Source organism: Xiphophorus maculatus, chromosome 11 (assembly GCF_002775205.1).
Source record: "Xiphophorus maculatus strain JP 163 A chromosome 11, X_maculatus-5.0-male, whole genome shotgun sequence".
NCBI lineage: Eukaryota > Metazoa > Chordata > Actinopteri > Cyprinodontiformes > Poeciliidae > Xiphophorus > Xiphophorus maculatus.
The window spans coordinates 30,081,562-30,107,604 of record NC_036453.1 but is presented as its reverse complement, the minus strand read 5'-3'; the positions used below and the strand labels follow the sequence as shown (position 1 = coordinate 30,107,604).

At 37.4% G+C, this 26,043-nt stretch overlaps 1 protein-coding gene across 3 annotated transcripts in view; it reads left to right on the top strand.

The window, feature by feature from the left end:
- stard13 (StAR related lipid transfer domain containing 13) overlaps window positions 1-26,043 on the top strand; it is a 56,628-nt gene that overhangs the window by 5,601 nt on the left and 24,984 nt on the right. The window contains exons 3-4 of one of the 3 annotated variants that reach the window (XM_023342502.1): window positions 3,750-3,926; window positions 6,848-6,878. In XM_023342502.1, the coding sequence (XP_023198270.1) occupies window positions 3,750-3,926; window positions 6,848-6,878 (208 nt within the window). Of the gene's footprint in view, window positions 1-3,749; window positions 3,927-6,847; window positions 6,879-19,995; window positions 20,494-24,380; window positions 24,999-26,043 lie in introns of those variants that run through there. The other 2 variants (XM_023342504.1, XM_023342503.1) reach the window with 2 other exon arrangements.

Genomic DNA, 26,043 nt, shown 5'->3' with positions numbered 1-26,043 from the left:
GAGAAACAGCGGTGCAACGAATTATGTTGACACATTTAGCAGTTTGCCTCATTGTCTGCTAATTCAGTGCAGAAGTGCAATGTTAATGAGCATCATGACATGTATAAGTGGACATGTAGAAATGGGATTATAGCTTGTTGCAAAACATATTTAGAAAATATATAGAAATTAGTTTTTCTGTATATTACTAATAAATTTCAAGATGTTGCATAACAAACTTTTAAATTCTGTCAAAGTTTCCTTCAGGCATCAGTCTGTTTATTTTTATTTATTTTTTTGCTGTGCAAGCAGAGGCCTGCATGATCTTTGCAAACTGTTCACCAGAATAACTCAAAACTATTTACTTGCAACCTCATTGTTTGGGGAACAAATAAGCGATCAGTCTAATGTCAAAACCATCAAAATACCCTATGGGTTATGGAATTCATTGTCCCTCAGTACATATAAATTTACCAACGGTGGAGTTTGCACAATGTTCAGCTAAAATATCACATTGTCAGTGCATTAATCCATCTTCAGGAATAGCATAATTTGTAAACAGTATCCACCTGTGTGTAATTTAATAATTAAAATGTGGAGAGTATCGACAAACTGCAAACCTACCAAGACATGATGATCATTAATCAGGGAAGCAGCCAAATATTCCTTGGCAACTCTGTGGAAGCTGCAGTGATCCACAACTCAGGTGGAAGAATCTGTTGGTAGAATAACTATTAGTTATTCACACTAAGTATTTTGATCTATTTTGAAGTGATAAAAAGACATATATTGTCAAAAGAAAGCCATAAGAAGTTTCTTATGCCCAGTGGTATCAACTGAAGCCAGAGCTTGACACAAAAGTGAATCTGGTTTGTGTAAAACTTGACCTCTTCAGTGTTTATGGTAAACATCTTAGCTGTCAGAAGGGGCAAAAACTGGCAATGTCAGTAGAAAGGTGATCAATGTCAAGTGACAGGAATGTGATGCTTTGACCGTTTTAAAAACAATGTTGTCGGTTTCAGTGCATCCAGAAGAAAATGGATCACATTAAAATTCTTTTAGAAAACAAGCCGCAGAAAAGAACCTGGCCTGAGGTAGTATTGGACCTTCTGAGATGGTGATCCTTGACATTCACTGGGGGGTCAAGTGGTAAAAATGTTTAACGGAAGACAATATAAACATTTTAAAGAGTCCCAGCCAGAGTCCAGACATGAACCATGTCTAAAATCCACTGCTGAGACTAAATGAGTCAAGACAAATTAAATTTTCCAACCTTAATCTGATTATTGCAGGACTAAATGCTTCAAAAAGTTGTCAGCATTATAAGATTGACTTTTAATGGCGAAAGCATTCAGCTATTGATTGCAAAAAAGGCTTTGGATAATTTAGGAAACAACTTTCCATCATTTCATATCTAATGCACCATTTGGCTTCTGCAGGGATCATTTGTAACCAAAAAGATCAGTAGGTTAAATGGCTCTTAATGCTCTGTAATTGACTTTTAATACACACTTTTAAAAGCAGGCATGAATAAAAATATCAGGTTAAAAATGCCATGAGAAACATCCAAAAAGAGAAATTAAAATGGGAAAATTCCATCTCTCTTTTTTTTCTTTTTTTTGCCATCTGAAACACCATGTTGCTGACACATCTCCAAACACACAGTGGGAGCATTAGCATTAGCAACAGCATTGATTGTCACCATGATGGGAATCCTTTGTAAGATCAGAAAGGGAATTTTCTGAAAACAGAATCATTGTATGTCGAAACAAGCAGAAAATAATCTCTTTGTGAGTATTTGTGAAATAGATTCTCTTCTACAGAAATGAAAGTCATTCCTCCCTTTCCATCAGTTACTCATGCATCTTATCAGCTCCGTGTTTGACTAGAAGGGGGAAGCGGGAAGCACATCAGCGGGTATTCCCACTGAAGTGGCCGCAGTAGCTGAGTGGAGGGGTCAAGCTGGATTGGACTTTCCACTTTCCACTGAACTTTTTGTTGTCAATGAGCTGAACTCAGGCAGCGGAAGGAGAGCCAAGATTAGGGTGGGACTTTTTTTCAGAATGTTAGAAGGAACAATAAATCCTCAGCAAGGTCTTAAATCTTGAATCACTTCACATCATCACCAGCTTCATAAGTTACTGGACAGAAACCAGCGAAACCGATCTGCTGATGAGACGGGCAGCATGAAGACACAGGGAGTGGTAAGAGGCTGCTGCTGAATGGGATGAGCTATAGATCTCAATGTGTTTTTACACTGAGACATGATGGTTACCTGAATTAAAAGATAATAAATATTTTTGTTGCTTACTGCTGGTACACACTGAAAATGCAGGAGACTTTCTAAGTTTTACAGAATTTACCCTTTGACTGATTAACATAATAAACATTTAAAAGTTGATAGAAGTCATATTGTTCTGGTGCTTCTCAAGTAAAATAAAACTTTAGTAATAATTATTGTGGGCTGCACAGTTGCATAGTTGCTACCTGGTTCCCTTACAGGTAGAAGGTTGCAGATGCTCAGCTTGGGGTTGTGTTGTATTCATTTCTGTGTGGTTTCTCTCTGGGTATTTACTCCGACAGCTAGGTTAGCTGTTTACTCTAAACTGCCCTGAGGTATGAGTGTGTGTGTGCATGGTTGTTTATCCTGTGTGTCCTATGATGAACTGACAACCTGTTCATGGCTACCCTACTTAGATAAATGGGTATAAAAAGAAAGTGGGAGGATTATTGCTAAGTTGTCTAATAAATCGAATTGGGGTATTTAAGTTTTTTATGTACTTGTTATATGCCACTTGTCAATCTTGTTCATGATTATTTCTTTTATTCATATCTATCTATACTGTTGTATGACAACAAGCTGAATCTATGAACAAGATAGTGTCCAGATACTATTAATAGTGTTGTTTGTTGCACACCGTACAACAAATAAATATCAAAAGCACAAAATGCCACTAATTATTAACAGTTCTATGATGAAGAAATTAAAATGTCAAAAGTAAAAATCAAACATGATCTTGAGCAAAAATATCAAAAACTGTATCATCTATGCTAAAACTGTGACGTATAGCTGTAAAATGTTTTAGTTTATAAACTTGAGGAACACCACTGACAACTGAGCAAGTCTGTGATGAATAACTTTAAACTGTATTTACTAACAATCATCCAAGAGATGTGATTTAAACCAGAGATGTGGAGACTATATAAGAAGTGCAGTTTTAGTTTTAAGGGATGGGTGTCATAGAATAGTATTATATGAATGAAAGTGTTCAGAGCATGCTCTATTATTAATGTGTTTTTCAAAAGTTAAGTTGCTCTTGGGTGTAACATCAAAACTTTTAAATTGCAAGAAAAGAAAGGTTAGAGGACAGTCAGCACAAAGAGGACATTTTCTGCACTCATGCATTCATGCAAAAAAAAAAAAAAACAGTCCGATTTCCCACCAGAAAAACTTCTATATAATCTGACAAAATTAGCAAACAATTTCACATAGACATTGAAAAATTAAGAAATTTGCATAAACTGTTAAGCACCACTGACAGTTGATCAAAACTGTGAACGTTCTTGTTATGATTTTTAATATATGATATGAAATATCATGAGAGATTTGGTCAAAAATACAACTCGGATCAATAAAGAGAAAGACATTGTTTGGTATCCACATATAAACCACATGCTTTTCTTTGTGTCGGGGCAGCTAAAATCTTATTTAGGTGTAGTGGATGTACATTTTTTTATTTCTTTTCCTTTTTCTCTCTCCTTTCCTTCAGGGTGCCCAGACTGTGTTCAGGATGACCGTCCGAACAGGCCCGGATCAAGGAGCCCAGAAATCTCCAGACAAACCTGAGCCACTGACCAGACGTCGCTCACGACCCTTGACCCGCAGCAGGCCACTGATCCGCTCCTCCCTCACGTCTCCTACGCATCTCCAAGCTCGTCATGCCCGGGTGAGACACTTCGGTTACATCTGTGAGAAACTCTTAAAAAATAAAAAAAACAGCCCATTTTTAACTGCTCTGATTTAGAGTTTCTGATGTAAGTCGGTTACCGTCTGGAGCAGCGTCTCCCATGAGAACGCCGCTGAGGCCCATTTTGCTTTGCTCTTTCATACTGATATAAAGTCTGTGATTCCTCTCAGACTTTTGATTGCATTACAGACTCATGAAGCACTTTGAAGCTGACCTTGTACACAGGAGCTTCACAGACTGATATAAGCTGATCAGTCACTCAGCTGAGTCAAATCTGATTTCTGAGTAAAACCTTTAACCTGTTTTGGGTAAAAATAGTCACTACATTTCCAGTGTTTCATAAGAAAAGAAATGAAGTGAACATCTGTGGTTTGTTTTTGAACACACTTTGACATATCACCCCCTGTCCTCATCTGTGAGTCACCTTGTTTTAGCTTACATCTTACACAAAGGCTTTTGCTGAAAAGAAATCTGTTTTGATATTTTCTCTGTCCCTTTGTTACATCATGTTCCTCCCTATGCCTGAAACTCAGTTAAGGTTTCTTTTGCCCTGCTGTTTTATAAATAAGATGAGTGTAAAGCGGTGAGACAGATCTGCTCCACGCAGCAGAATTTACAAGGTCACTTTCTGCCCAGTCAGCACAGTCACAACTGTACTACAACAGTCAGACTGATAAGGGAGAATAAAAAGAAATGTCTTCTTTAATCAAAGATGTCATTTTTCTTGAAGTTTTATAAAGAACACCACTCATATGATTTTGAAAACGTAACAATGACAGAACTGTTAGGATTGAAAGCTTTTTGTTGAAAGCCAAAGTGAAGAAATAAAACATTTTAAAGAGAGTAAGCCTCTGAATTTCAAGAGTGCCACTTGGTTAAGGGCTTTGTTTTCTAAATGGCTGATATTTAAAGATAGAGAACCTAAAAGGAAGTCAATCATTTTTGCTTGTTTGCTATGTCAAACCTTTGTTTTTGTGGTTTTGAACCTAATGAAAGGATGTAAACTGATCTGGGACATTTCTTGACACACATGTCAATTTATACCCACAGGGAGGAAAACCTTTAAAACCTGCTTTGACAACTGAGAATTTGAATACATTTCTATAATACAGTCATAATTTACAGTGGTTAAAATAGTTATTTTTGTCAAATCAGGAGTCATTATATTTCATAATTTATTGGAGTGGACTGGTCAACACAGGCGATGGAACCTTAATAAATAATTCATCTATTTATTATTTTATTTCTTTCTTTATGCATTTTTATTTGTTTTATTTGTAGTTCTTAAACATACTGAACTACCAAGAAAATTAAATTGAAATGCAGTGATGAAGAGCGTTTGAAATGAAAGTAGGAATGAATGTAAAGTTGAAGAATTTTTAGAACAGAAATAAAAATTGTTAATTTTCTACAGAAAATAAATTATGCATCTGTAAATGTGTGCAAAGTCCGTAATGTATGTTTTTTTTTAAACTGAAATGCATCAAATGATTAGATATCTACATGTTATTGAAAACATTGCCCAATAGAACAGGACTGCCAACAGTTGATTTCGTGCAACTTTTTCCATATCATGCCAGTTATGCCACAGTGGTATTCAACTGAAAGCTTTTCAATACTTCAGAGCATTAAAGAGGCTTACTGGGTGTTAGCTGGTGTTGTTCGAATTGGTTGCCCTAAAAGAAGCATTAGTTCAAAGCTCATGTTGCAATTTTCAGTAGTTACACCATCTCATGAGGTCAACAGCAAGGTACAATTTGATCATTATTTATTTATTTTATTACTCAATAAAAGCACAATATTTATGCATAATCTTTTCTGGCTTAAATTCCCACCAGCTCTCTTGTCTTTTGTGTAGAGTGTCTCCAAATATCTTGAAACAACCTCTTTAAACTGAAACCCATTATTAGCATTCTATATGAGTGAATCCTGTAGTGGAATACTGTTGTTTGCGCTCAACTTATGTTTTACTGAGCAGGTAGGCAGGCAGAGGGACGAGCAGGGGGTGTTCATTTTGATGCAGGGGTGGGTTTATTTGCCCCCTAACTGTGACTGATAAAGCACAGCTGTGCAAACGAACACACCCTCCCTCCTCCTTAAACACAGACATAAACACCCCTACACATTTAAATAAATGTAACGTTTGAGTATCAGTATGACTTTTAGGCATGCTATTTCCCCAGAAGCACATTTCTGAAAGTGTGTCTTGGAACAAATAGATTTATTAGCCTCAGTTGTAATGCTCCTTCACTCCTTTCTACATAGGATGGTTTCCACTAGTTCACACTCAGACAAAATGCAGACAGAAGGTGGACAATTAAGTTCAGCCTTAGTAGCGGCCATTCAACAAAAGGTAGCAACAGTGTGCTAACAGAACAGGTAGCCGGAGATGACCTGCTGAAAAAAGAACCACATTATTCATATCATACTTTCTGAGTTGATAGCAGACTTTAACCATTATATCCTTCTCAGTGCATCTTTATATTTAACCTTTAATGTAATATTCTGTTTTTTCATATTCATCTCTCACTCTAAAGAGAGGACACAGACAGGTTCAGTCACCTGTAAAAATCTTTTCCCATTTCCTCAGATCTAACAACATTATATTTTAGGATTAAGCCAATTCATGAAAGGAATGTAGCTGCATTAATTAACTTAAGGAAACAACAAGTACACATATTTCTCAACTTAGGAAATGAGTTTATGAAGAAATGTAATTTTTCTAGCATTGCTACTGTTGCAGTCTGAGCAGACTGATAAAAGTGGGGCACCATCTTTTTGGCCAATGTTGCATTCCCAAAACCTTTGGAGGAAATTCACCCTCTGCTGGTATATTTTACTGCTTCTGTTTTGGTACTTATTTGTATTTCTGTCTCCGTCTCTCTTCTTTGTCATGCTAGGTTGCTGCTAAGATGACCTGCGGATCAGCAGGTAGGATGACCTTTAACGTGAAAGTGGGGAATCTTACTTTTTTTCTGCTAAGGAGAAAAAACGTCCTTTTTCTTGGACTTTGTTTCCCCACTTAAGGATAAAACAGGACTTGTGGGAATTTCTCCTCTTGCATTTCAAACCTTAGTCATCACAGCATGCAGTGCAAACACACGTTTTGTCCTATAAACAGACACACATATTTTTGGAGCAATAACTACTGCTATCAGCAGTAGTTATCAAACTCCACGTGTGTCTCGGCTCCAGCTACCTGAATAAGGTAATTAGGTCATTAGCTGGACTCTGTAGAACTTTATAGCATGCTGAGAAGGATGTTTAGTCATTTGATTATAAGTATGTTGGACTACTAGAGGCACATCTAAAATTGCTCGACTCTCTGGTCTTAACCATTCTACTGATTGTAACTCTGATTGTGTTCTTCTAGATGGGAACTTCTGCTGTACCAAAAACATCTCAGTGCTAAAATTGTTTCTGACCAGCTTCTCTGCCCCAACAAGAAAGAAGCAGAGAGCTCCTATGGAGTCACTAGGAAGTTTTTATCTGCTTCCATGATTAATTACTCTGCTCAGATTAGATTACAGGTTTAGGTACATTTACTTTTCAATTACATGATTTAGAATAACCAGAAAAGCACTCAATGACATCCTCAAGGTTTGGGTCACAACTTCATAACCTAGTTTTTTTTTTTCTTAAAAAGTATTGAAAGCCATGTATCTTCTTCCTTCCATTTCACAATTATGGATCACTCAGTATTAGTATACAACATAAAATCCCAGTGAAATTTGTAGCTGTAATGTGAAAAACTGTCAAAAATTCAAGGGTTTTGCACACATTTGGAAGACATTACACTATAATCTTGTCATGTTACAACATCTGGAAGTAAAAATGGATTGATTTATATTGAACTTAAATGTTCTTGTTTCAATTCTGGGTCTGATATTCACTGAAACTGATGCAGAGTTCTCAAAAATGATGAATGAGCCCTACCCTCACCTGTATCTCTTATCTTCGGAACATGCTCTCCTTTGATTGGCACAAACAGATGTCATGGCTGCTGTAGCTAAGTGGATCCCAGGGAGTTGATTTCGGTCTCATTGGCTGCGTTTAAAGTTTGTTTACTTTGCTGTGTTTTTCTGAGAGTGCATGCAGTTGTGTTGGGTCCTCTCAAATGCCACCAGTCAGGGTAACATTATGAGCACTGGTAGTCCATGAAGGAGAGCTTCATACTGGGTAATGAGGCCCAGGAGGCTTCGGCCAGGTCAGAGGTGATGCTGGATAGGCTGGGTAGGGTGAACATGTTGTGTGTTTGTGTAGTTGTAAGACTAACATTTCATACAAACACAGTGATGCTGAAGGAGAAGTGGGGATTATACCAGCCATTCGGACTTTCAGACTTTAGATTTGTTTTTTCTCTTCAAGTGTTTATTTGTCCTCTGATGCCAGGAAACACTTCAGGACTCTGACAGAAATCCTTCCTAATCATTCAGTGTGTTGTCAGCCTGTGTGGTCTGGTTCTTTGTTGCTGAGCGGCGGGGATATGATACGGTCATATCTCGCCTCGCATAGCTGACATTCACTCCGCTCTGCGTCGGATAAACAGGGAATTCTTCAAGGGAATTTAATAGAACTACTGGCGTTCACACTGTGACCTCTGCTGGGTGGCTGACTGCAGATTATTGAAATTAGCCCCAGTACGCATCTTTGATGTGTTTATTCACTTTGACAGTTTTATTAGATATTTGTAGCCATGTCTGGGAGGACATTTGTGGTGTCATGCTATGTGGTTCATGTCATATCTGCCCTGAAGCCCCTGAGAACACGGGTAGCTGAGCTTCCATCTAATTTTTCTGGAAAATTAATTTGCTGCATCGGTAGAGGTTTTCTGGGTAAATGCCTTAAACTACGAGATTATGTTTATCTTGTCAGCAGTGTCTTGTTATAGTTGATCATTGTGGAAAGATATATTTTTCAACCTTAAGAACCTATAATCAAAACATGCCCAGCTTGATCTAACTTTGTCACACCTCATTTGAGGTTTTATCTATAATAACAGAACTTTATTACATTATTAGAATAAAGTTCTATTGTTTTTTTGTATAATAAAAAATTCTATTCTATTATTATGTAATAGAAATTTTTTTATTGTACAATATAATAAGTTCTGTTATTATTTTGTTTAAAAATAGAACTTTATTCTATTATCATACATAATATAACCTTCTATATCTCAAGGAACAATTAATTTCAAACACATTTGAAATTAAACTTGTTAGGTGTTAATCATATATTTCTACTCAAATCTATGTGTAAAAGTCATTATTAAGAAAATTTTTAATAATGTGTATGAGTAGCCATTTTAGTTACAGTAGGAATAATAGTTGCTTGATTAAATAAAACAAATGTGATATACATTATCTCTTGTTTCTATGTTTCAATGACACTGCTAACAAGTTTCTATGTTTCAGATTTTTTTGAAAGTCCTGGACAGATCAAATGTATTTCAGCCTATCATATCTCTGCAGCCAGTAAGGCATCTTACTGCATAATTTCTGTACATGACTAATCTTGAGGGGGTCATTCAAAAAGGCAAAAACCCCCCAAAAACCAACATGCTAAAAATTATTGTATCAAATCAAGCAACCACCAAAGGAAGATACAAAAATGTCAATGAAAAAGAAAATTATACATATAGCCCAACTACTTTATTATACTATTGTAGAAAACCTAAAATCATGATTATGATGACTGTGTTAGTGAAAACATCTTATTCTGATGTTCTAAGCAGAATGTTCACTGACTGTGCTGCCTCAGCATTGTGATGACACCTTGCTGTTCACTGGGCTTCATTACCACAAGCCAGTTAGACACGACACTAAAACCGCTGATAAGAACAACTGAACAAAATCAATGCTTCCATCTTCTGCAGGACTTTGGGTGGCCTTCATGTTGGCCATAGTTGTTGCATCTACCACCCACCTAAGCATTACTGCCGACAAAGCACATGCCTCCATGGTGATTTCTCTCCCTGAAGGCAGTGGCCTCACCCAGCAAGACAGTGTAACCTTCTCACACTGTAGAAAACTGTTTAAAGAATGTGCTAAAGTTTCATGTTTCAGTTTAATTCAGCACCTGAGCCTTTTAGCTGATGATTGTGGCAGAGAGTTGTGACCCTGACTATTGCTAGCTGAAGTTTGGGCTACTGTATAAACATTATAAATAAGGAGGGATGTCATAATTAGGATTCTTTTATTTTTGGTCTTCATGACTGAACTAACTGAATTAAGAATAGGCTTTTACCAATGACAAATACTAACTAGGTGGGGCAATATGTTATGACACAAGAAAAACAGTAAAATATTTCTCATCTGAGAGAAGATTATCCAGCATAGTGCTGTTCAGTTGCTGGGAGCATGTGACTTGCCCCAGTTAAAGTAAGTATAAGTAACAATTTTCTAACCAGATATGGAAGAGAGTGAGTCTAGCTTGAAACTCTGTTATATTTACATCTAACTCTTATTTTGAAGTTGGGAAAGGGATTATTTCCTGCTTTGCACAGTCTGGTGTGTCTGCAACTTCTTGTAGCAAACAGGAAAGGGATAACACTTTTAAATTGTTAGTCTGGGTCGAAAAAAGATGCAGTGAAGCAGTGGCAAACAATAAGCACTCTGGGAATATTGAAACTAGCGAGCAGTTACTGTTATGGTGCTAAAGTTGGTGTTGCAGCATAAATGCACTACACTAGAGTTTTTAGCATTAACTTGTCTGTTGTTTGACCACCCAAGAATTGGACCTGAGTGAGAATGTCCATATGTGGAAATATGAAAACTGGACTGAATGATTGTACACTGTTCACAGATTCTATAAAACACAGTTTTTGATAATAATAATAAAAAAAAACATTATTCATGAGAAAAGTTTTCATTCTTTGTCCCACCCCTACCACTATTGAATGAACTTGGATCTTGCTCTTGATGATGATGATTATATGCAGCTTAGTTTGCTAGGCTAATCCTAGCATTCATTCTCTGTGTTTTGATATTGCTTTCTGATCATTTAGCTCATATATTTTACAGTGATTGCAGTTAATTATGTGAACGAAACATGTAGAAGTTATTTTATATAAATTTTGCTTCAAATGGTGTAAATTTACATGACTTGTGTTTTAGCGACCATTAGGTGCAGTAAGACAGGGAAGTACAGCAACCAATATGGTATCTCTTTCAGTGTTTTCACACAATTTATTTCATTCAGTTAATTAATCCAGTTAGTAATAAGTAGTTAGAAGTAAATATAATGCTTTCCTGGATGGAAAACTGGTAGAGGCTGCTGGAAACTGGAGTGAATGTTTACCTTCCTGCAGCAGAATGACCCAACAAATATGTTGAGGTTTTTGGTTATAATGCTAAAACGTTCATGTAGTATGAATACTTTTGCAATACATTATTAAATATGTATAGCATAAAATACCTCAGTTCTGTTCAAATAGTGACTTTTTAAAGTAGCCATGATGTACCATGTGTGCAGGGTGCACATTAAGTTAAATTATGTTCAATAAATAGTTTGAGGTGAGAATACTTGTCAGGCTTCATCATTTTTACAAATTGCAGGATTTATTTACTTTATTTCTAATATTGTTGTCTAGATGAGTGAATTATTAGTGTTTGGGATCACCAAATATGTATATTGTATATCTGTTCAGGCATTCAAAAATCCAGAATACATCATCCAGTGGCTGTTTTATAAAAATATCTCAGAAAACCAAAGCTATTTTAGAGCAACTGATAAGCTTCACCTGACCTTGGTCTGAAAAAACACACACCGACACACATTCTCCACATTTTCCAGGATTATAAAAAAAACATACAATGTAATCCATCAGAATTTTCACATTATTGGAAAGTGCTCAAAGAGGCTTTGAGTAATCTGAGAGTATGATCTGTCAGTGATTTTATGCTGCTTGCATGTCTGGAATATGTTTTTATTTTGTCAGACTGGAAAGACTCTGTTGCCCTGCAGGTGCTGTAAACTTTTGACACATTCTTGTAGGAAAATTGAGGAAAATGGTCTAGGGGTATTGGCACTACTACTTAATTTCATTAGCTCCTTTAACTAGATTAAATCAATATTCATCCTTATCACATTATGCTTGGAATCTGTGCCCGAAGCACTTCTTTCCCTTGTATTGTGGGCACAAGATATTTTCTACCAGAAAAGAAGATGGCTCTGTGAATAACATAAAATTAACTCAAAATGTTATGACTGTGCCTTATGTATAGGTTGCAAACTGTGTAGATATTTTAACTGATTCATTGTGAACAAAGTGATGTAAAACTTGAGGGCTTGAGCTTTCTTCCTACATGTCTGCCTTTTCATTTCTCTGCAGCCTTTCTGCCCTCTGCTGTTTCCTCTGATCATTTTAGCACCACAACAATATTTTTTATTTCCATGTTTGGAGTGATTTTACATGTAAGGGCCTCAATATTTTATATTTTATTTGTAAATCCGTGTGCCGTTTCCTTCCCCATATGCATACATAAAACATACGGGCTTTAAGGAACTGATAATACAATTGATAAGCCATAAAGTAAATTTAAATTGCTTTTATTTTGTAACTTTACTTTTCACACAAAATTTTTCTGAAGCATCTATTTTAATATTATTTCTACAGTAAATACCTACATATAAATTGGACCTGTTGTGATTTAGAAATATGTCAATACATTAATTGGAATAAATTATTAAAGTTGAAAGAAATTAATTTCTCAACATGTAATATGATGATGATGAGGTGCTCTGGGGATGTACCACCAGGAAGAGACCCAGAGGAAGACCCAGGACAACCTGGAGGGACTATGTTTCCTGGCTGGCCTGGGAACGCCTCGGGATTCTCCCGGGAGTCTTAGATAGACTAAAATAACTTAGATCTGGACTCTCATGAGAAAAGCAAAAACAGTAGCTGTCTCTTTTCCTTTTAAATACCATTTATGTGCAATAATGACCAGCTAACTGTTTTTTTTAGATTGGCATCGGGAGATTATCTACACCAGCAATTTTTGTTAGCGTTGTGAGCAGAGCCTGACTAAGACTGAATGGGGCTCTAAGCAGAATTTTATTTCATTTCATCAACCAGTAACCCTCACAGAATCAGTCATATGCAGCTTGAATTAGCCAAACTTGATTGTTTGTGTATTGCACTTGAACCATTAAATTTTGTGGTAAACTATACTAAATTGAATTACTCACAGAATGAGTTTTAAATTAAATAATGAGTAAGTAAATTATAAAGGCATTATTTTTAGGCATGACTATAAAACTATAATGACCAAGACATGAATATTTACCTCTACATGATCACTTCAAGTACATTCATCAGTTATTTCAAATACGAAATAAACCAGATTTTTAGGTTAATTTGAACCTTTTGCTATTCATAAGCCTTGAAACGTAAATCTAGCCTCTTTTTTATAAGCTTGAACAATTGCATTATTATGCATGCATTGGATATAATAATTCAAACCATTGTTGCATTTAAGCAGTATTTTAAGTTGCTAAAATAATTGTTTTTTCATCTGAGGACTGAAAGGCAATTAGGTTGTTTTCGGCTTGGTGAGAATTAGTTGCTGAGAATCATCCTGGTTAAGAAGCTAATAAAAAACTTCACAATGCAGCCAACAAGTCCATAAAAAATGAGTCGCTCAACAATAAGGCACTCCTATCCACATGTAATCTCCACTCCCTTGACCTGCAAGGTTTCCTTTACACCCATTAGCCATTGTTTGCTCTTCTTTTCCCACCTCTTTCCATACCATAGTGTGCACCCTGCAGTGAAATGCATTTTATTACTTGTGTGTTTCTGGACATATCAGCCTTTTTACATTTAAAATGCAGTTTTAAAGAATGGTCACCCTTCTATCTGCTTTTTGTTGTTATTGTTTTTGGTTTTTTTGGCAAATTTAAATGTTTCCGATCATCATAACAAATTTTAACATTAGACAGTGGTAACAAAGTAAGTGCAAAACATAGTTTTTAGATGATGATTCCATTAGTTGAGAAAAATAACAATCTAAGCCAGTGTAGTTTTATGTAAATAGTCATTGCACCCTTACTACACTATTAATTAACCAGAAGCAACTAACTTATACTAGCTACACACAACCTGGTTACTACATACCTCTAGAATCAGGGATTCACCTAAACAGAACCTGTCAAATAATAAGTAGTAGGCTATAAAATCTTAAAAAACAACATGTCAAAACCCGAGCTAAATAAATGTAAGAACAGGTCAGGAAAAAACAGTCCTGACATTTATGTGTTTGGAAAGGTTTACAAGGTAATTTTTATCCTTTAGGACTACAGTAATTGTACAAAAAAAATGAACAAAACATGGCTCTATGGTGAATTGTGTCAGGACTACTAAAGTAGGCTGACCTACCAAAGTTATTCCAGAGTGCACTAACAACTCATCTAGGAGTTCACAAAAGAACTCAAAGCAACATCCAAAGCACTGCTTGCAGTCAACTTACTTTGATGGCATTAGGGAAGTCAGAGCTTAACTCAACTTTTGGGTTGGAAAACCTAAATTAATGATTTCTTTTCCAAATTGGAGAACATTAATCTCTTTAAGCTTTTAAGTGATTCCTCATCCATGTTTGACATTTTGACTTAGTTTGCCTTATTTCTATTCTTCTCTGAATTTGTTGAATGAAAGATTGTTTTTGTGAATTGCAGTGTGCAACTTTCATCTCATAAACGTCTTCATAGCCTACTTCATTTTTCATGTCATACCCACATACTAAATGTGTTTATTTACATGTTTATAGGACATGATCTTAAAATAGGTGGAAAAATCTGCTTTTCCACCTACTTAAAGAAAAACAGAACACCTGGAAAGTGTGGTAATTGCTCTTAAATAAAATTTTGTTTGAGATTACCCTTTAGTAAACTCCATTAATCTTTCCATCAGCTCAAACCAGCTTTTGTTTACTTAGTTAAAAAAAAAAAAAAAAAAACTCCAAAACATTCCCACTGCAGGATGCTGCCACTACCCTGTTTCACTATGGGGATGGTGTGATTGAGGCATGTATGCAAAAAAGTTCTCAAAACTCTTCCATAAAGGCCACATATGTGAATTTAATGGTTTTGATGGATTTTTTTTTATGGATACTAGGTTGGATTAAAGAAGCTGCATAGAGATGCTTGTCTCACTTTTAATATTGAAAACCATGCAAGTTTCATTTCCTTTCGCAAACAGGAATAGTTGACAGTTGTACTTTCCAAGCCCTTTTTTGTCTTTTATTGATTAAGGATAATTTTCTATGGACTTTTATTTTTGCACTTGCAGAATTCAAGATGATATTTTTAAGACATGACGCCAGGCTGAAACGTGCATAGGCATTATTCATGTTTCAGTCTTAATGTTGCATGCTCTGAGCTGCTTGGCCTGAATCTCTGAGGGCTTCTAAAAATAGAAGATGAGGAGTAGACAGAAAGTGGCTGGATGGAGAAAAGAAAAAATGAGCTGAAGGAGGAAAGAGTGTGCATGTTAGCAGAGTAGGCATGGTGATTTAAGGACATTTTCAGTGAAAAAGGGGGAGCTGAAGCAGAAGCATTTGTCACAGCCTTTGGTCACATGATTTGTTAAATCATTGATTAGTGTTGAACTCACTAACCCAGCTTCTGAGTGCAGAAGCAGATATTGACTTCTTACTGCTATTCTGTCACTGTAAAGGAGAGCGTCTGCAATAGACAGTTCTGGAAAATACAGTCATGAGAAAATGTTAGAACAATTCGCAATAAAAACAGTAAAAAATACTTTTTTAAATTTCCAGTGAAATGGTTTAAAAAATCAATATCTGGTGAGGAATACCTTAGGACAGCCCTACATTTATTCCCACTTGAAATGGTTGAAACTACAAACAGGCAAACACAGATCTGATGTACGTGATTTGAACAGTGTTTCTCAGAATTTAAATAAATGCTGTTTTTATTAATTAATCTGCCGTTCTCCTGATTTTTGATGAAACAGCCCTATGGTAAGAGCCTTCAGAAAGAAAACTGTAGCAGCTCATGAGTCTAGTAAGTGGGTCCACAGAGGTCACAACATAAGTTTACATCAGGGAGTTTAATATACCAAAAATAGTCTACATTCAAAACAGCTGCCAAGAAGCCCACGTCTGGCCACCCAAAATTCACCCTGAAGACACAGGATAAAATGCTTAAAAACGTTTCCAAAAACAATAAAAAGTCATCACAAGAAATAGCAGGCTCTGAAAACTGTTAAAAATACATGTCTGAACAATCAAAAAGAGGCTACTCAAACTTACCTTTCCTTACCTACATGAGGTGCACAAAGAAATGTTTCTTCAGAGAGAACATAGAAAAAGACCTGGAGTAAAGTTCTTAGGACAGGTGACAGTCTAAAATTGAATTATTTTGACACTAAACAGAGGACATGTTTGGCATAAACCAAATAGAGCATTCCAGAAAATGTTTTTCAAGACTAATACTCTGGTCATTGAATGTGGACATGTAACGGCTGTGTTTGTGAGATTCTCCAGCCGCTTGAGACAGGCCAGTAAAAATATCACTGAGCACCTCCATGACCCTCAGCATGCAGTTTTTTGCTATATAGTTTTTACTCAGCATGACCACATTGCTTATATGACCGAGTTTCCTAACCTCAAATGACCCGCCTGGAAGTAAAGGGGCAGAAACTCTGTGCTCCTTTTTTGCTCCACCTTCCCATGCTTCTCCTCCTCCTCTTTCTTAAGTCCCAAGAAGACAACAGGGTTCTCCACAGCAGCAGTTGTTCATTCCTGTAACTGCCGTAAGATCTGATTGCTCCCAGAGCAACGAAAGCCCATGCTCCGCTGTGTATTTGTTCAGAAAACCAGATCCCATCTCTGTCAATCGTTTTGTTTTGATTGGCTGCTTGACCACTGGAATGTGTTGGATGGTTGTTTTGATTGGCTGCTACACTGAGACGGACTTCCTGCAGGGCTCCTTCTCCCTGTCCAGACTAAAGATTGACCCCATGGACAAGCTTTGTATCATTACAGAGGAGAAATACAAAACTGAATGGCTTAGTCAAAGTCCAGTAGTTTTCCCACAGAAGAGTTCAGTTTATTTTTCATTCCCACACTACAACTTGTTTTGTGAAGTCTTGTCCACTGGTTTACTTTTCAAGTGACAAAAACAGTGATATGTAGCTGTGATGCTGAATTTCACAGCATAAATAATGGAAATTTTAGTAATTAACCATTTATACAAAAGCATAGAGTTCCTTGTTAAATTCTGCATAAACATGCCCTGTTTTACATTTTTTCCACATTCAGACTACAAATTTTAGTGTAGTTTTACTGGGATATTATATGATTGGCCTGTAGCTTAGTTGTGAAGTAGAAAATGCAAACGATGAATGATTTACAAGATTTTTTATTAATAAATCTATGTAAATTATTTTTATCAAACATCTCTTAATTGATACTTTGTAGCACCACATATTGCTTAAGTACAGTTGCATGTCTTGTGATATTTTTTAAAGTGAAATGTCTGCCCATTCCACTTTACAAAATTGCTCAAACACAATCAGACTGAAACAAACAGGAATGTTTAGATCTAGACTTTGACTAAGCTGTTCTTACAAATGAGGGAACTGTTAGTTAAACAATTTTATTGTAGCTCTACCTTTAGGGTCCTGAAAGAAAATGTTCACCCATAAGTTTGTGATATTAAGTTCAAGCACAATGTTAAGCAGTGGAGCAATTATCTGAAGCACACTAATGTCTAAAATAGCAACAAAAAAACAGCTAAGGTTTTGGCATGGCCTAGTGAATGTCCAGACTTATGTCTGATTGAGATGCTGTGGCATGATGTTAAACCTTGTTCATTCTCAAAACCTCTCCAGTGAGGCTGAATTTAAAAAATCTTTAAGGAAGAGTGCGCTAGAGTTCATCCCTAGAGATTTGATAAACACATTGTTGTTTCAAACACTTTATGACATTTGTTACCTTCAGTAATAAAACCATTTGGTTTAGTGGTCAGTTGATTTTTGATATGGGACCAAGTTAGTTTGAATAATATTGTTCATTTAATAAATTAAATTGTAATATGAAAATTAATTTTTGAGTTGACCACAATTATCTTTTTCTGATGCTAAAGTTTGTTTGATGATCTGAAAGGTGTGTGATAAAAAGCACAAACAAAAAAGGACCAAGTTTTGTATGGTTGTCAGAGTAAAGTGGAATGTATGCATGCATGTGTTATATTTAGGTAAATCACACAGGCTTGTTCTGTGTATTTTTTTTAAAAGGAGCAACAATATTTGCAAAAGAAAATAAAGACATCAGTCTTACTACACCTAATAAAACGCTAAAAAGAAATTAAGTGCTTTCAGCTGTTGCTAAATCTTCTAATGATCGATTGTGTAGCTTCTCTCCGTCTGCTTCTGAACTCCTGTGTGTTGGTGGTCTTGTCAGTTGACTCTGCCTTTTGTCTCCTCTGAGCTCCCCAGTTCCTCCACCCTTCGGTCACTTACTCATCATCTTTCATTGCTAGCTCTTTTTTTTTTTTATCACATCTCTCGTCTCAAAACACTTTCCCTCTCATCACTGCTGGGTATCAGAGTCAGGCATGCATCTAGTCCCAGACACAGAAGGGTAACATGTAAGAAGGTAAATCACCAGGCCGCTCTATCCTACTGTCATCGGACATTTCAGACCATGACTACACAGAGACTGAAAACATGAAGTCTTTAGGTCTTCCATCAGCAAGTGTTATGAGTTGAGGTAAAATAAAATACAATGACATAAGTTATTTCAAGGATAAAAATAATAGCTTGAGTAAACATTTAGATCCCTACCTCTAGCAGGCCCTACAAGCAAAGTGGTGTTTGGTATCGACATGACCTCAAGATTTTGCTGACTGCCAGAGATGTCAAGCATGTTTCAACAGGCCAAAATGCCAAATCAGGTCCCTCCTCACAGGGTCCATGCTGACCTGCAACTCAACACCACAAACAGGACATCCGACGGTGTCAGGCAGAAGGCAGCTGAGGAGCATCGTGGGCTGTTGTGATGGCTCTGTCTGGCATTCCTGGGATAACATGGGAAGAACTCAAGTCTTAGGAGGAAATTCCCAAACTCTTAACCTGTCAGAGGGGGTGAAAGTGCCTCACAAAAAGAAACAGCTTAAGCACTTTCCCTTTAGGTAGTCAGACTGAACATGATGGGTGTTTAAAGAGAAACTGTCTCAATTATGTTGGGCAAAGTCTGATGTGCAGGTGCTCTGTTGTGCAGTCAATGGAAGAAATTTTCACCAAAATGTAAATAGGAACTTGTAATGAATCAATTTCCTGAACTTTACAAAATCTGTATGAGGCATTCTGATTTTGATTCTGAAAATGTATGAACTTTTGGTCAGAACTCATGGTTTGGCATTGTTTTGCTGAAACTATGTCTTCCCAGATGAAGACAATAATTAGTTAGTAAGTGGATATTTATTATTCTGCAATAATTCTGTGTCCAGTGGCAAAAAATCGTCATTGTTTTTAACCCAAACAAAATTTTCACCACTAATTTATATTAATCCTGTCTCCTTATCAGTGTGATGATGAGGAGACTGGAACATCATAGTTCCAGAGGTCCTGCTGGAACAGAACATCACAACCACTGATTGCAGATGTATCATGTTTACATTAACTTTCTTTTTTTTAACTTAAAAGATTTTGATAAAATGTAGTACACTAACTCTTCAATTAACATAGCAGTTGCTGCCTGCCAGGCACTGCTTTGAAATGGTCAGTTTACATTTTCATGGCAGCAGGCCATTCTCCAATGAATATCTAATATCTGTGTTGTGGCACTGTGACTGGGTGCAGTGAGATGTGTGACTGAATGAGCACATAAACTCTGGCTTGTTCTGCCGACAAGCAAGACAGTTGCAACTTGTGTGCATGTAATGTGTGGTATGAATGAGTGTTATTACTACGTATCAAGCAGATTGAAAGGGATCCTTGTTTGGGTGAGTGGGTGGGTTTTTTTCTGCAGATCATGTAGGTTTGGTGTGTGTGCGTGTGTGTTAGAGAGAGAGAGTCTTTGCACATGGGGAGGGGGTGAGTCCGCCTCTCACATCTGGCTCTGTAGCTCACATGGAGAAGTTATGTTGAAACAGTGCAGCACCTTCGCTCTGTAAGCGACTGGATGTAGGGATGCGGGATCAGTGAGATTCTGGCTTTTTGGGGGCCAAAAGGACCTTTTCTGCTGGTGCAGGGAGGTGACGCAGCGCGGAGCTGTAGCCTGGACCAGGTGAAGCGGTGACGGTCACTGCGGCAGGAGCAGCCGGGGCACGCTGTCCCAGCCGGAGCCGGAATACAGGAGAACCGGAGAAATCTTCTGCTGATTAACACGGATTTTAATCTGATTTTAGTCGGGGATTCATGATAGTATCAATAATGCGTCCGGCTGCACCGCAATGACAACACAGCGAAAGTCTGTCAGTAAGCTACAGCTGCGGCGGTCGATCAGTGAGCAGCTGCGGGACTCCACGTCCAAGGCTTGGGATCTGCTGTGGAGGAATGTCCGGGAGAGGCGACTCGCAGGTCAGACATCCAAACATCAAAAATCAGACACACTTGACATATAAATAAATTAGAATCTATACTACATGGCAATCACGCGGAGGACTGCAGCTTCTTATAAAGAGTTTTCTTTTGAAATTAATAACCTGACCATCTTAATTTATGGAAAATCATGCTGTCTTGCCAGACCATTGAGATAACGTTAGTTTTCTTCAGCTTAATCTTATTTAGTCCTGCTAAACCCACGGCAATTTGTAAAAATATCGACAGACTGGACGAAAGTTTATTTCCAGTCCATGCTGCATACAGCCTGGTGGCGTCATGCGCAGAGCGCTCCCTGATTATTTTGGGAAGGTCATTGTCAAATTTAGTGCTCAAAACAGCGCAGGCATGTGCTGTGGAAAGGAGTACAGCAGGGCTTTCAGATGCCGGTCGTTCATATTTTATTGGCTATTGATTTTTTAAGACATTTTTGTTAGTCTTAACGATTATATTAGTGAGCTAGCCCCATTTATTATTTCGGGTTTCACAGCCAACAGAGTGGGCTGTAACATGAGCGCTAATGCACCAAGTTTAGGAGGGTCAGCAGTCAGTTTCCTCTGTGTTTACAGTGGCGAGCTGGAAGCGCACTCTGGATATAGGCTGTGCGTCAGAGAGGGTGGAAGAAGAAGGGAAAAAAGAGTAGGAGAGAGGGAGCTGCAGCTGTCCACTCGGTTTAATGCAATTATGGAGATGTGCGGCACTTAAACTGATTGAAGTAAAAATATTCCCACATTCAGGATCCATCAAGCCTCCACAGACCAAGTGGGCATAGATGTCTCCCAAAGTATTATGAGACCCTAAGCAGAATTTAATTTGGGGTCCGTCTTCCAGTTAAGTCCCCCATCACAGCAGACCTTCTATATTATAGGAAAACAAGTTCATATTCATTTAGAAACATTTTTATTGTTTTAACTCATATATATATATAAATGAATTCAATCTCAATCCAGAATAGACATTCCTTATATAGTCATTCCTTATATATTAAACCCCATAAACTTAGGTGGTGAGAAAATGCCAGTTTTATAGATGCAGTTAATCCCTTTTCCACAACAGACACCTCTTGCGGTCACACTTGTCTATAGAATCAATAACATTGTCAATGTTTCATTCCTGAAGTCTTCTCATTTATCTTCCATGTTAATAGAAACAAACAATTAGAACTGTTTTGTCTAAAAGTGTAAAACAATGATCTATTCAACATGATGACATTTAAATCTTTTTTCCCTGACAACCACAGTAAAGATTAACCCTTCATTAGCACAAACTGTCTCAGGATTTAATGTTAGCACTGTTGCTAAACTGGCAAAGTTATCAGGATACAGACTTAAATTAGCGCTCCAACACATAAACTTTCCCTACCGCAAGTCCAGCAGTTCAAAACTTTGCCTAAGTTCACAATAAAATCCAGACAAATGAATCAATTTTACCTTTCTCTGCTGGACACCGCAAACAACAAATAAAAAAATTGTCTGGATCAATATTCTCAGTAAATGCCTTTTCAAAACGATTGGGTTGAATTTGTTAAACATTACATTTCCCAAATTTATTTGCTAAATTCATTTAACAAAGTTACTTTTTGCGGTGTTGGACACCAAATTAATTTTAAGATAGCACCTTATAACACCTGCCACCCTGTAATCACCTTCCACTCACTTTAATTTTCCTTCCTTCATCTTTTTCTTTAAACTAGCACTCAAAGGTTCCCCTGAGCTTCACTGCTCCGCCCTCAGACTGCTGCTGAACCCATCAGCTCAGATACGCACAGTCCACATCTGTCTGGATCAGTTTTAAAGATGGGGAATCCTTAAAATTCAGGCATCTGGCTGCACAGCTATGATGGTATTTGACAATGCATTTTCCACTCTGCTATAGTCAGTCAGGGGAGGTAGGATATCCAGGTTAGCCAAATGGTTTCAATATGGGAAAAAACTGAATGGATAAATAGTCTCAAAACATACTTAAAATTATGTGATTGGAGTGATATTAAAAGAAAAAGTGTACTAAAAAATTGTACTCAAAAAATTATAGCGTAATAAAAACAGACTGTGATGTTGAAATAAGAAGTAAAAAGTAAACTGAGACACACACACACACAAAAATGGGGCAGACAAAAAAAACAGAATGAGGTTTTGAGTGCGTGGTGGGATTTAGTTGTAATTCTACAGATCTGTTGGATTAGGGAAACTGGGTGTCTCCCTCTGCATATGGGATTTGGGGGGTTTTATTCCACATTTGTGAATGCTTAAGTGAATGTGTGTGCGTTAGTTTGTTAGAAAGCATAGATATACTCAAAGGGATTTACACAAGCAAACAGCTTTATCATTAATCATCTCCACCCCCAGCTCATGGATTGCTCCTTTGGCCTTTTCTTTCATTGACGCAGAATATTTGGCTACTGTAGGCCTGTCTGTAAAATCCAGTGAATGCACACCAGCAATCCACATGAATACTTTCGTTTTGGTCTTGTGGAGCTTTCTGCCACTTGACTTCCTGTCAACAGGTTGATTTTTAAAGACGTAGAATCACATGTGTTGAGATGTTGTGTTCATTGTTGTCTGACTTCGTGGTACTGTGAGGCAGGTGGTTTACAGAAGTCGGTGTGTTTTTGTTTATATTTTGCATTTAAATAAAGAGTTTGAACTTTAATTTTTGCTTTTTGCCGACTACTTTTGTATCCTATTCAATTTAATGCATGTATGCTGTTGTTCTTTCTAATTGACAGCTTTTTAATTAATTTATTCTAAATGGAAACAGGAGTTATTATGAACTTTTCTTTGATTTCTTGTTTTATCAGACTACAACATTAAAGAATTATGGATTGCAAAGGATATTTTGATATATGGTTCCGTTCATACCTTCTGGTATTTTTGGAAATAGGCTCATAGCAACACATATCCTCCACTGTACTTCACAGTTAATAGCATAAAATAGGCACCACTTAATGGTTGCCATGGAGACTTGATGACCCAAAGATTTCGCACTTTGTTGCTGTTTCCAAACTATGAACTTTACAGATTTCTAAAGTAATATTACTAAGCTAGTGTCACATTTTTTTCGATGACTTAGTCTGTTTTTTTATTTTGACTTGTTCAAACTTCCTGTTCAAACAGCAGTAACTTCATGTATCACTACTGTAACAGAGCAGTTATACTCTGAATCAGAACTGAAGATTTTTCTTTGAGAGTTTCCAAAAGTCCTCCTGAATTATGACTCGGAAATTAACCATTGTTCCTTCTTTGCAGTGTAAATCAAAGTTTTCCTGTATTTCCTCCAGAGGGCAGTGTGATCAAATCAAGTCTCAAATATTGTTCTGTACAACTTTTTCTCACTTTGTGAATCAGATTATTCAGTGTTTAAATATTATTTATGATTCAGAGAAAGACTCTGCAAAAGCTTTTTGCTGTTATTTTTTGTCAGGCATTCTACTGTATTAGTAGAGACCATCAGTTTATAGATGAGTTTTTCTAAGTGTGACATTAGCTTGACGTAGATGCAGAGAACATTTCTGAATGGCATTAAAAGTCCCACTCAGCTGCAGAAACAATAGCTTCGCTCCTTCCATACGTACATTCCTCTGAACCCTCTCTCTCACACCCACGTACTCTCTATTGTTCTGTTCCTTCCTTGTTTCACATCGGGATGTCATATTTTTTTCCACATCTCCATCCCGCCAATCACAGTCATGCACATATGCCTGGGGCATGTACCAAATAGTTTCTTTGGCAGAACTTCAGGAAGCAGCGAAGAATTCCCCCATCGGCTGCTGGTCACATGATTGAAGGAAACAGCTTGTGGATGTAACTGTTTGTGACTTTGTTCTCCTCCCTGTATCAGTCGGGCAGCTTGCGTGTGGGTGGAGAGAACAAGGACGGTCGCCTGAGTCAGGTGGTACCATGAAGTTTGTTGAAGAGGGAGGAGAAGGAAGAGGAGGGAACGTGGCTTCCAGTGAAGACATGTTAGAGGCAGGAATTAAGAAATGCTCCCATAATAAGTAATCAGCGCAGGAGAGAGGAAGACTTGCATTAATATGGATGATGTTGATGCTACAGTAGTTATGGATTCATCAGAACAGAGTAAAGGTGAAGGAAGGACAGAAACTTCAGGGAGCAATATGGATCCTGCAGACAGCACAGAAAGTACAAAAGGGGCGGATGCTGCTGGACAAACTGCATACCCTGTGAGCTTAGCCTTTGCTGACAGAGTGGACAGCATGATGGCTGAGGCAGAGTGTGCTGACCCTATATATGACAGGAGTGGAAAATTAGAAAACACTATTGACAACATGGATCAGAATGTCAAGGGCGGCAGCAACGACGGTGGAAGTGACAGCGACAGCACCAGCGAGGGCACCTGTCTGGAGGCCATGACACCTGATGGTCAGGACTACTACCTGAGGCTGGGGAACACGCCTCGAAGGCGCTCTGCCCTTCGCCTGTCACGCATCATCGCCCGACAGCAGTTACTGCACAGGCTGGCACAAGGTAGTCAGAGAAAGTGATGTGAAGATGTCCTAATAAATGCTTTAATGGTTGATTTGAGTTTGAAGAACCAGAATCAAAGTGAGACAGTTTCTATTTTTAATCAGCTGAGATGGAGACAGATTTACGGCTTTAAGACGGCTTTAAACAATGTAATCGTTGATCAGTTGTTCAAACTTCGGAAGGAAGCTTCTGATTGCAGCCTCTTCATGTCAGATTGTGTCTTCCTTGTTTAAGATTTTTTCCCCATATTTGACTTATGTGATAGCAATTTGCAACACATCAAAAATTTATTGCTATAGCAACCTGGTACGTTACGACTTTAAGCTTAACTTTTAAGAACTCTTTTGGATTGTAATCAGCTCAGACCTGACTGAACGTACGAAGTCATTTCTGCACCAATTATGTTTTTCAAGAATCTGAAAAGAAGTCTAAAGAAACCATGAAGGCTTTCAGTGTTATTGTTTTGTCTGTGTTTCACCTAGCCAACTGGTTACTTCCTTTACTTCCTGTCACATGACCCATGTTTGCCAATATATAAAAACAAAATTCAACAGAACAATGGCGACAGCTCTTTCGCTGCTTAGCTTGTTTATTAAAGAAGGAATTACATTTTCAGTCCTCCTAGCTTAATTATGTGTTCTATCCACTCCTTTTTGATGATGAATGAGCCTACTGCTAAATGTCAGGAGAAATATGTCAAGAATGTCGATAGAGAAGCATGTTTCTACTTGTGCAGTGATTATATGACCTTGTTAGCTTTCCACTACCTCCTTCTTAATACACCCTTTTTGACCTTAACCTTCTTAACATGAATGGATAAATGATCAATTAGAAGAGTATCTGTGAGACTGGTACTCCTTTTAAATGAAAGACCAGAATCCCTAATGACCTAGGGATCATTAGGGATGATCCCTAATGATCATCTCTGTCTTTCACCTCTATGAAGACAGAGGTGAAAGCAGGTATTTATATATCTGGAATAAATAAACGCAATAGTTTTTTTTATTCACTCTGTCAGAAATTCACATTGTCGGAGAAAAAGGTC